The sequence below is a fragment of the Apium graveolens genome, unplaced genomic scaffold (genome assembly GCF_009905375.1).
Source record: "Apium graveolens cultivar Ventura unplaced genomic scaffold, ASM990537v1 ctg6636, whole genome shotgun sequence".
In the NCBI taxonomy this organism is placed as follows: Eukaryota; Viridiplantae; Streptophyta; class Magnoliopsida; order Apiales; family Apiaceae; genus Apium; species Apium graveolens.
This window is the reverse complement of record NW_027419652.1, coordinates 60,785-72,311: the sequence shown is the minus strand read 5'-3', so window position 1 is coordinate 72,311 and position 11,527 is coordinate 60,785. Positions and strand designations below refer to the sequence as shown.

The 11,527-nt window shown below is 30.0% G+C and overlaps 1 protein-coding gene across 1 annotated transcript; it reads right to left on the bottom strand.

Annotated features, from left to right (window-relative positions):
• Window positions 1-7,403: 7,403 nt before the first annotated feature.
• On the bottom strand, window positions 7,404-7,898 carry LOC141703434 (uncharacterized). The gene has a single exon (XM_074506967.1). The coding sequence runs from the start codon at window positions 7,896-7,898 to the stop codon at window positions 7,404-7,406; it is 495 nt and encodes a 164-aa protein (XP_074363068.1).
• Window positions 7,899-11,527: the final 3,629 nt, after the last annotated feature.

Genomic DNA, 11,527 nt, shown 5'->3' with positions numbered 1-11,527 from the left:
TCGTAAAAAAAAAGTTATATAACCATGAAAAAATCAGCCAAATCGTGATCGAACCCGATGGCCTAAACTCAATTTCATCGAACCCAAAAATTAGTTACAAATTTATAAAACTAATTAATAAACAAATGTTAAACTTTTAAAAATCTAATCGAGTAGTTATAATCATGAAACAATCAGTTTTATAACCAAAAAATGTAAAAATATCTTCGGTGGCCCGTTTTCATATGAGCATACAAAACACCTCAAAAATTTAAAATAAAAATATGTACATGTTGATTACAAACCAATATAATCATATCCATAAACAAAATTGATGAACAATCAACAAAAAAAATTAACCACCAATTCGGACGAATATAAAAAATTCGAACTAATTCGAAATTTTACCTAATCTAAAAATGGATTTTAAATCTCAGAGGTATCCACCTGTGAATTAGAAGCACTAGAAGCAAATAATGCCTAGAAGAAGCAGCAATCAATGAACTAATCATCCAAACAACCCTCAATTTTAACACACCATTCGTATAAAATTATTCGAGGATACTACTATTATCATCATCCACTACAAGAAAAATAGGTAAATACGACTGGTCAAAAATTGGTTGTATTTAGTTAAATTCGGCCGTTTTTTGTTGTATTTAACTAAATACAACCGGTTTTCTCGAGTCATATTTAGTAAATCGGTCGTATTTAGTATACGAGCGGCTAAATTTGACCGCTTATATTCGATCGAAAATGGTCGAATTTATTTTTCACCTAAAATTTGAAAATCCCCACAAAAATATTAATTTTTTGAAAAATTTTGAAACGTCCACCTAAAATATAAATTCGTCCTTATATGGTTTAAAATATTATTCTAAATTCGACTGAATGTGGTTGAAATAACGAGCACCAGTTTTTAAAAAAAATCTCACCGAAAAATTCTTAGATTCCGGTGAGTTTCAAAAAATCCGGCAACTTCAATGATATCAACGGCAACATCAAAATGTAACGTTTTCTTATATTTTAAAAAACTGCTGATAGGTAGGAGGGGGTTTTAAAGTTAAAAAAATATTATTTTTTAGTTTTTTTATAAAATATTATACCAACCGTTGGATTATCTTTAGTGCATAAATTTAGCATGGTGTATCTAAATCACGTGAAATGGTTGGTAGAAAGGGAAGAAAGAAGAGCAAAGAACAAGGCTGAAACTGAGAAGAGGAAAAGAAAGTATATTGAGGAGATAGACATGTATATACAAAAATCTGAAGATCTCAAGGCAAAGGGTTTGAGCAGAGTTACCAAGGATGGACAATTTCTAAACATCAAAGCTGGCAGATTCTCAAGGTTTAGGATTGATTTATTTAGTGGTTATCCATTACGTGACAAATTCAAACTTGTAGAAACTCTAAGAGGGACACCAATTATAGAGGAACTGGGAGTACTTGTAAAGTTAAAGGATCTCATTAGAGAAGAAACAGGAGATGGGACATTTGTCTGATGTATGTATATGTCAAACTCAAGAAATCACCTAATGTATAAATGTTGTATTTCTGTCAAAAAAATTTTGTAAAGTTTTATTGTTCATTATAGCTTGGGGTTAGTCTTGTTAACAGACATAAATTTGTGATAAACAATCTTCTCACAAATTGGGGGAGATTATTAGGACATGCCTGTACTATAACAAGACTAAGTCAAATTGACAGCCCTAAGTAAGTTGTATGGTAATCTAAGTTTGCATTTTGTATTGTGTTACTTGAGTCTGTAAAAGTGTCAATAGATTAGACTGGAGTATTTTTCTGTAAACAGTCTCAAGCCTAAGAATAAACTCTGGAAGAAGATCATGAAGATCATGCCTCATAGTGGCAAGGCTAAATACGACCGCAGTCAGTCGAATTTACGAACGTCAAGTTATAAATTCAGTTCATATATTACGTATTTTATGTTATAAAAATTAAAATATTAGTTATTTGTTAAATTTTTTCTTAAAATATTATAATTTTATAATTAATTCTAACAACTAATTATTTTAATAAAAAAATTGAAATTATTTTTTTCGATTCTATGATAAATTCCATTCACAAGAGTGTGCGGTAAAATTTAGAATTACAGGTAAACCTCGATGAAATAATAATCGATAAAGTAATAATCGCGCTAAAATAATATTTTACTCCGGTCTCAACATAATAGACACAGTGTATCTTTACTCCCGTTAAAATAATATGTTAGATATATTTGTGATGTCATGTGTAATATGATTTGTGTTTAGTTTTTAGATCTTAACTAACAGGACAAATCAGTACTTAACTGGAAATCAGCACTTATACTGAAGACAGAACTTAAGATATCAGAACTTAAGTTATCAGAACTTAAGTTATCAGAACTTAAGTTATCGGAAGATATTTATCAGGAGATAATATCAGGACTTAAGGTGACTTTCAGATAAGGCAGGCGGCTGATTGAAAGGAAAGAAGATCGAGACTAAGACAGAAAGAAATATACATGAAGAAAGAATTCTATGAAGAATAGAATACTTGGAAAAAAAGATAACTAGTTGATATATTTTAGGAAGCAGAATTATATTCCATATCAATTAGAACATTATCTTGTAAATGTGTAGTATATAAACACAGGGGGGGTTTACACTATAAGTGTTATCTTAATCGAAGTTATTATTCTTTGTAACCCTAGCTGCTCTCGTGATAATTTGTTTATCACTGAGAGAGAACAGTTCTTTGTATCAGAGTTTATTGTATTGAATAAAATCTGTGTTAAGTTACTTGAGTTCTTATATTCAATTTGATTGTAGTAAACACTGTATTCAACCCCCTTCTACAGTGTGTGTGACCTAACATAATAAACTCGGTAAAGTAATTTTTTTTCTTAGTCCCGTCCTTATTAGTTTAAAGAGGTTTAAATGTATGTTTAATTATACATTATTTGTTAATTTAATTAAGATCTAATGATTAAAATATATTTATTTTTTCTAAAACTTTTATCACTTCACTAATATATATATATATATATATTGACATCTGTAAGGTTGGATCTTTCATAAATATATTTTAAAAAAATCGAAACATCAATCTGGGACTAAACACTAGTAAAAAGTACTAGTTAAACTACTAGTTGACTGTTCAAAAAGCAAATCAAATACATTTATTATTTTCTAAAAAATTTATCATATCATTAAAACATATAAATATTGACATTTGTAAGGTTGGATCATTCATTAATATTTTTTAAAAAATCGAAATATCAGTATTAAACTAACAGTAATAAAATATATTGATCAAACTACTAGTTGACTGTTAAAATAACAAATCAAATACTATAATTTTTTTAAATTTTTTTTATCATATCAATAAAATATATAGATATTGACATCTGTAAAATTGGATCATTCATAAATATTTTTTAAAAAATTGAAACATCTGTATTAGACTAACACTAGTAAGAAGTAGAATCAAACTATAAGTTGACTATTAAATAGCAAATCAAATACATTTATTTTTTTCTAAAAATTTTATTATATCACTAAAATATATACATATTGACATCTGTAAGGTTTGATCATTCATAAATATTTTTAAAAAAATCAAAATATCGACTAACAATAGTATGAAATACTGGTCAAACTATTAGTTGATTGTTAAAATAGCAAATCAAATATATTTATTTTTTTCTAAACTTTTTATCATATCGCTAATATATATATATATATATATATATATATATTAACATCTGTAAGGTTGGATCATTTATAATAAAAATTTAAAAATCAAAAACATCGGTATTAGACTAACACTAGTAAGAAGTATTGGTTAAACTACTAGTTGACGGTTAAAGTAGCAAATTAAATACATTTATTTTTTTCTAAAATTTTTATTATATCACTAAAATATAAAGATGTTGACATCGTTAAGGTTGGATCATTCATAAACATTTTTTTATAAATCAAAATATCGGTATTTGAATTACACTAGTAAGAAGTACTGGTCAAACTACTAGTTGACTGTTAAAATAGAAAAATCAAATATATTTATTTTTTTCTAAAAAAAATTTTATATCACTAATATATATATATATTGACATTTTTAAGATTGGATAATTTATAAATATTTTTTTAAAAATCGAAATATCGGTATTAGACTAATATTAGTAGGAAATACTTGTCAAACTACAAGTTGACTGTTAATATAGCAAATATTAGTAGGAAATACATTTATTCTTTTCTAAAAAAATTATCATATTACTAAAATATATAGATATTGACATTTGTAAAGTTGAAATATTCATAAATATATTTTAAAAAATTGAAACAATGGTATTAGACTAATACTAGTAAGAAGTATTGGTCAAACTACTCATTGACTCTTAAAATAGCAAATCAAATATATTTATTTTTTTCTAAATTTTGACCATATCACTAAATGTATAGATCTTGACATCTCTAAGTTTGGATCATTCATAAATATTTTAAAAAAAAATCAAAACATCAATATGAGGCTAAACACTAGTTAGAAATATTGGTAAGATTACATGTTGACGGTTAAGATAGCAAACCAAATACATTTATTTTTTTCAAAATAGTTTATCATATGGCTAAAATATATAGATATTGACATCAATAATGTTGGATCATTTATAAACATTTTTTGAAAAATCCAAACATCAACTAACACTAGTAAAAAGTATTGGTCACACTACTAGTTGACCGTTAAAATAACAAATCCAATACAATTATTTTTTTCTAAAATTTTTATCATATCACTAAAATATGTATATATATATATATATTGACATTTGAAGGGTTGGATCATTCATAAACATTTTTAAAAAATCGAAAATATTGGTATTAGACTAACACTAGTAAGAAGTACTGGTCAACCTACTAGTTGACTCTTAAAATATCAAATCAAATACATTTTTTTAAAAAAAATTTTATCATATCACTAATATATATATAAATATATATATATATATGTAAGATTTGATCATAAATAAACATTGTGTAAAAAATCGAAATATCGGTATTAGACTAACATTAGTAGGAAGTACTTGTCAAACTACTAGTTGAGTGTTAATATAGAAAATCAAATAAATTTATTATTTTTCTAAAATTTTTATCATATCACTAAATATATAGATATTGACATCTGTAAAGTTGGATCATTCATAAACATTTTTTAAAAAATTTAAACATCAGTATTAGACTAATACTAGTAATGAGTATCGGTCAAACTACTAGTTGACTCTTAAAATAGCAAACCAAATATATTTATTTTTTTAAATTTTTTATCATGTCACTATAATATATAGATCTTGACATCTGTAAGGTTAGATCATTTATAATTTTTTTTTTAAATCAAAACATCAATATGAGACTAAACACTAGTAATTGGTAAAATTACAGGTTGACTTTTAAGATAGCAAACCAAATACATTTATTGTTTCCTAAAAATTTTATCATATCACTAAAATATATAGATATTGACATCTGTAAGGTTGTATCATTCATAAACATTTTTAAAAAAATCAAAACATCGACTAACACTAGTAAGAAGTAATATATATATATATATAATAGATTTATTTATTTTAAAAATTTTATCATATCACTAATATATTGACATCTGTAAGGTTAGATCATTCATAAATATTTTAAAAAAAATTGAAACATCGGTATTAGACTAACAGTTGTAAGAAGTACTGATCAAACTACTAGTTGATTGTTAAAATAGCCAATCAAATACATTTACTTTTTCTAAAATTTGTATTGTATCACTAAAATATATAGATATTGACATATGTATGGTTGAATCATTCATAAAGATTTTTTTAAAAATCGAAACATCGGTATTACACTAACGGTATTACACTAGCACTAGTAAAATTACTGGTCAAACTACTAGTTCACTGTTAAAATAACAAATCAAATACTTTTATTTTTTCTAAAATTTTTATCATATCACTAATATATATATATATTGACATCTTTAAGATTGGATTATTCATAAACATTTTTTAAAAAATCGAAACATCAGTATTAGACTAACATTAGTAGGAAGTACTTATCAAACTACTAGTTGACCTTTATTATAGCTAATCAAATACATTTATTTTTTTCTAATTTTTTTATCATATTACTAAAATATATAGATATTGAGATCTGTAAGGTGTATCATTCATAAACATTTTTAAAAAAATTGAAACATCTGTATTAGAGTAATACAAGTAAGAAGTAATGGTCAAATTACTAGTTGACTCTTAAAATAGCAAATCAAATATATTTATTTTTTCTAAATTTTTTATCATATCAATAAAATATATAGATCTTGACATCTGTAGGGATGGATCATTCATAAATATTTTTAAAAAATCGAAACATGAGTATGAAACTAAATACTAGTAAAAAGTAGTGGTCAAAATACTAATTCACTATTAAAATATCGAAAAAAATACGTTAATTTTTTTCTAAAATTTTTATGATATCACTAAAATATTTAAATCTTAATATATTTCGCGAACAACTCTGTTCGCAAATAGCTCTAACAAAATCGCTATGCACTCTTTTTGATACAACGGTTGTTGTACAAAGTTACCAAGTTACTCAATTAATTTATTTAAAAATAATAAAATTCTTAAAATAATATATATATCGGAATGCAGTAATAATAGATAAATACAACTATTTTCCACTTAAATTACAATTTTCAGAATAGCGTAAAATTTCTCCCCACTTTTACGACCAATGTTTTAAAAGTACGGAAAATTTCCGATCATTTCAAATTATCAAATTCGACCGGATGCGGTTGAATTTAAGAGCACGACTAAATTCAACTGCATACGTTCGAATTTGTTGCTAAATTCGACCGCAAAAATACGACTACATGCGGTTGAATTTAGCCGTGCCATTCAATTCAACCGAAAGTTGTTGAATTTGACCCCAATTATGCTATTCAGTCTTGTTTTCTTGTAATGATCGTTACTTATGTGTATATATAGCTGTGTATATGAAAAAAGAGCGAAGGAAGGGAAAGGTATTTTGGAGACGAACGGGGCGGTGTACGGCGGTGTCGGTGGGGTTGTAATCGAGACGAAGAAGAAAAGTAATTAAAGTAAAATAAAAAAATGGAGTAGACACTCGTTAAGGGAAAAATGACCGTAGAACTTGTGTGTAATTACAATTCATTAACATTGCTTTTATTCAACTAACAGAAATTGATAGAAGTTATTTAATTGCTTAAAATTTGAACTTAAGTCACTAACAGAAATTTAGTTGGCCTTAGGAAACTTCTGTATAATATTAGATGGAAACCAGACTCCCAGTCTGACTCGGAATTTGTGCAGCACCATTGCTCAAACCAGAAAATAGTTTAAATTTCAAGCCACCAGTCTTGGTACTATATATCCAGTATCCTTTATAAGATTTCACAAATACATGCAATTGCATAAATACAAATATCATTGTAAGCAGTTGCTAGTGTCTGAGTGAGTCTAATATTAAACACTCTGCTCCATTCCTTCCCATAGTCCATCATCCATATATCAATGTCTTCATCACTCATTGAGATATCAGCTACGGCTAAGTCACTACTCATATCAAATAATCTAAAATGACCATTGCACTCAATTAGTCTGAATTCCTCAATATTTTTCGACCGAATCCCAGGATGCGGAAGCAGCTGGAAATTCTCTTTACAAACATCGAACGAGACTATTGTTTGGTCCACAGGCAATTCCCCGTAGTATTGTCCAAGAGGGCTTAACAGCCAATGTAAAAATCCATGCACGAAAACAGGCTTTCCGTATATGGGATATTGAGGAAAACTAGAAATCTTTCTCCATGAGTCTGTGCCCAAATTGTGCACTACTGTACCTATGCATTTACCTGTATTCTGCAGAGTACAAACCATTTTGAAGGTATTCGTTGAACTATCAAAACCTAATCCATAGGCATTTACTGGCGATTCCTCTGGATGCTTTGATATGGACCACGAGGTGTATTTCACTGGAGCAAGAAAATCATCCTTTGGCGGAAGGTAGATTGGGAGTAGAGCTCTGAACTAATTTCTCAGCAGATTTGACACAAGGATTTTTTCGTCCTAGTAGTATTCTGCAAAGTAAAGCAATCCATTGCAAGAACCAAAGGTACAATAACCATTAACATTTAAATCTGCCATCGGAATTTTTCCTGCATAGATCATGCTATAATCTTCATTGTCATATGCCGCATACATACTTACGCTATTTATCAAATTGGTAAACTTCGGGAGAATCAAAGGTGTTTGTAGCTCCAAACTTCTGCAATGAATCTGCATGTGGCAGAGAAAAGGATCATCTATGATTTTCAGCCACGATTTTGAATCTGCATGTTGAACATTATGTGTTAAACATATCATGAATTATATAAGAGAAAAAAAGGTACTGGAAGAGTATGTGATATTTCATTAGATAACAACCTTATATACTACAAGGTTGTGGCTGTTGAGTTACATAACCACCAGGGAAAGAAGTGTTTCATTTTCCTGGATATTAAAAGCAGATTTATATAGGATAACTACGTCTTTAAAAACACATTACTTCTAACACTCCCTCCTAATGTGTTGTTCCTGAACTCCCAGCAGATTACGCAGCATCTGAAACTTCTCTTTTGGAAGTGCCTTTGTGAATATATCAGCAACTTGCTCCTCGGACTTGTAGTAGACTAATTTTATCTCATTTTCCTCGATCTTCTCACGAATGAAGTGATGTTTCACAGCAATGTGCCTTGTACGACTATTGTAGATAGGATTCTTTGCCATAGATATGGCTGACTTATTGTCACATAGCATCTCTGTTGTGTTTCTTTGCCTTTCATCAATATCCTCCAGAATTCTTCTCAACCAAATAGCTTGTGATGTTGCCAGGGCAGCAGCAACGTACTCAGCTTCTGCGGATGACTGTGCAACTGAATCTTGCTTCTTTGATTGCCATGAAAATGCTCCTGAATCAAATGAAAACACAAAGCCTGTTGTGTTCTTCATGTCATCTCTGGAACCTGCCCAATCACTGTCACAAAAACCAATTAATTTTAGCTCTTCACCTTTAAAATATTTGATTCCATATGCCACAGTTCCTTTTATATAACGAAGAACTCGTTTGGCTGCTCCAAGGTGAACCTCGCTAGGATCTTGCATATATCTGGACAACAAACTAGAAGCAAACATAATGTCCGGCCTAGTTGCCGTAAGATACATTAAACTTCCAACAATGCTTCTATACAAAGTCCTGTCTACTTTTCTTCCACCGTCATCTTTCATCAATTTTTCATTTGCTGCAAGAGGTGTTGCCATTGCTTTGCAACCATACATATTAAACCTTTTTAGCATCATTTCAGCGTATTTGTGCTGACAAATAAACACTCCATCACCTTGTTGGTGGATCTCAATCCCAAGAAAATGGTGTAGCAGTCCCATATCACTCATTTCATACTTCTTCATCATATCACTTTTGAACTGATTTATCATATGCTCATCATTGCTAGTAAAAATCAGATCATCAACATAAATTGCAACGATAAGAATTGACATACCTTGCTTCTTCACATAGAGAGTTGGCTCACTCTTACTTTTGACAAATCCATTTTCCAGGAAGTAGTTGTCGATATGGGTATACCATTGACGAGGTGCCTGCTTTAACCCGTACAACGCCTTTTTCAACTTGTAAACTTTTCCTTCTTGTCCTTTAATGACAAAACCATCTGGTTGATCTACATAGATTTCCTCTTCTAAATCTCCGTTCAAGAAGGCTGATTTCACGTCAAGTTGATATAATTTCCATCCTTTTTGAGCTGCAAGAGCAATGAGGGTTCTGATTGTGTCTTTTCGAGCTACTGGTGCAAATGTTTCGAGGTAATCAACTCCTTTATGTTGTGAATATCCTTTGGCCACTAGACGCGCTTTATTTTTTAACCAAGAACCATCTGACTTGTGCTTTATTCTATAAATCCACTTCACACCCACAACCTCTTTATTTTTCGATCTTTCAACGAGTTGCCATGTCTTATTTTTTTCAATCATGTGAAACTCCTCTTCCATTGCCTTCTTCCAAACATCTTCTCTAATTGCCTCCTCAAAATTCGTTGGTTCAATCATGCAAAAATTACACGACTCATAAATATCAGCAAGAGACCTCATTTTCAGCGGAGTACTTCCTGAACTTGACGATCTTGCACTATCACTTGAAGGTGATGATGGATCAGTAGGTGAAGATGGATCAGATGGCGATGATGCTGGTGATGACTGATCATTATTTTTGTCTTCATTTTGAGCTTCTGCTTCAAATGTAATAGTTTGATTTTGACATGCTTCTTTCTCCCAATTCTAGCTAGCTCTTTCATCAAACAACACATCTCTACTTATGATTATTGATTTCTTCTTTAAACTATACAACCTATATCCTTTTGATTTTGAGCTGTAACCAAGAAGAATGCATTTTTCACTCGTGTCTTCCAGTTTATGTCTTTTTTCTTTCGGAATATGTGCATAGCAAATGCAACCAAATATCTTTAAATGGCTTACCGAAGGCTTCTTTCTGCACCATGCTTCTAATGGAGTCATTTCTTTAACTGCCTTAGTTGGACATCTGTTAATTAAGTACACAGCAGTATGAATTGCTTTAGCCCAGAATGAATTTGGCAACCCTTTCTCCTTTAACATTGATTTGGCCATATTCACTATAGTTTGGTTCTTTCTTTCAGAAACTCCATTTTGTTGAGGTGAGTAACCAACCATGAGTTGTCTATCAATTCCTTCATCTTTACAAAATTTATCAAACTCTCTAGAGGTATATTCTTTACCCCTATCACTTCTCAAAACTTTTATGTAACAACCACTTTGTTTTTCTACAAATTTCTTGAATTTTTTGAAAATGCTAAAGGCCTCAGACTTATATTTCATAAAATAAACCCACGCCATTCTTGAGTAATCATCAATAAATAAAACAAAGTACCTATTTTCAGCAAGTGAAGGAGTCCTCATTGGTCCACACACGTCAGTGTGAACAAGCTCCAGCAGTCCCCCAGCTCTCCACGATCCTCCTTTTGGAAAAGAATTTCTATGGTGCTTTCCCATGGCACAACCTTCACACACTTCATTATTATCTTCAACTTGAGGCAGCCCATACACCATATTTTTCAGTTCCTTCAGCCCTTGAGAATGTATGTGTCCAAGCCTTTTATGCCAAAGCAAGGATTCATCTTTCAGGTGTGCTTTTAAGGCCAAATCAGCATCATAATTGAACATTAGCTGAAAACTTCTGCCCCTTTTCATCTGTATTTTTGTAACCAATTTTCTGCCTTTATTTTTGTCAAAAATTGTGCAAGTACCATTCTCGAAATAAGCAGCATATCCATAGAGTGTTACTCTATTTTTAGGTATGACACCCTCTTGATCATAGGTAAGACAGAACAAAGAGCATTGAAATACAGACTATGCTCCAGTTTAATCTCTATGTAAATCCTCTAATAAGATAATGTATTTGCAACCCATACATACTGCATTGG

Bases quoted from the DNA above. Each gene is read 5' to 3' on its own strand.
- LOC141703434 (XM_074506967.1), bottom strand. From the start codon at position 7,898: ATGGTTTGTACTCTGCAGAATACAGGTAAATGCATAGGTACAGTAGTG.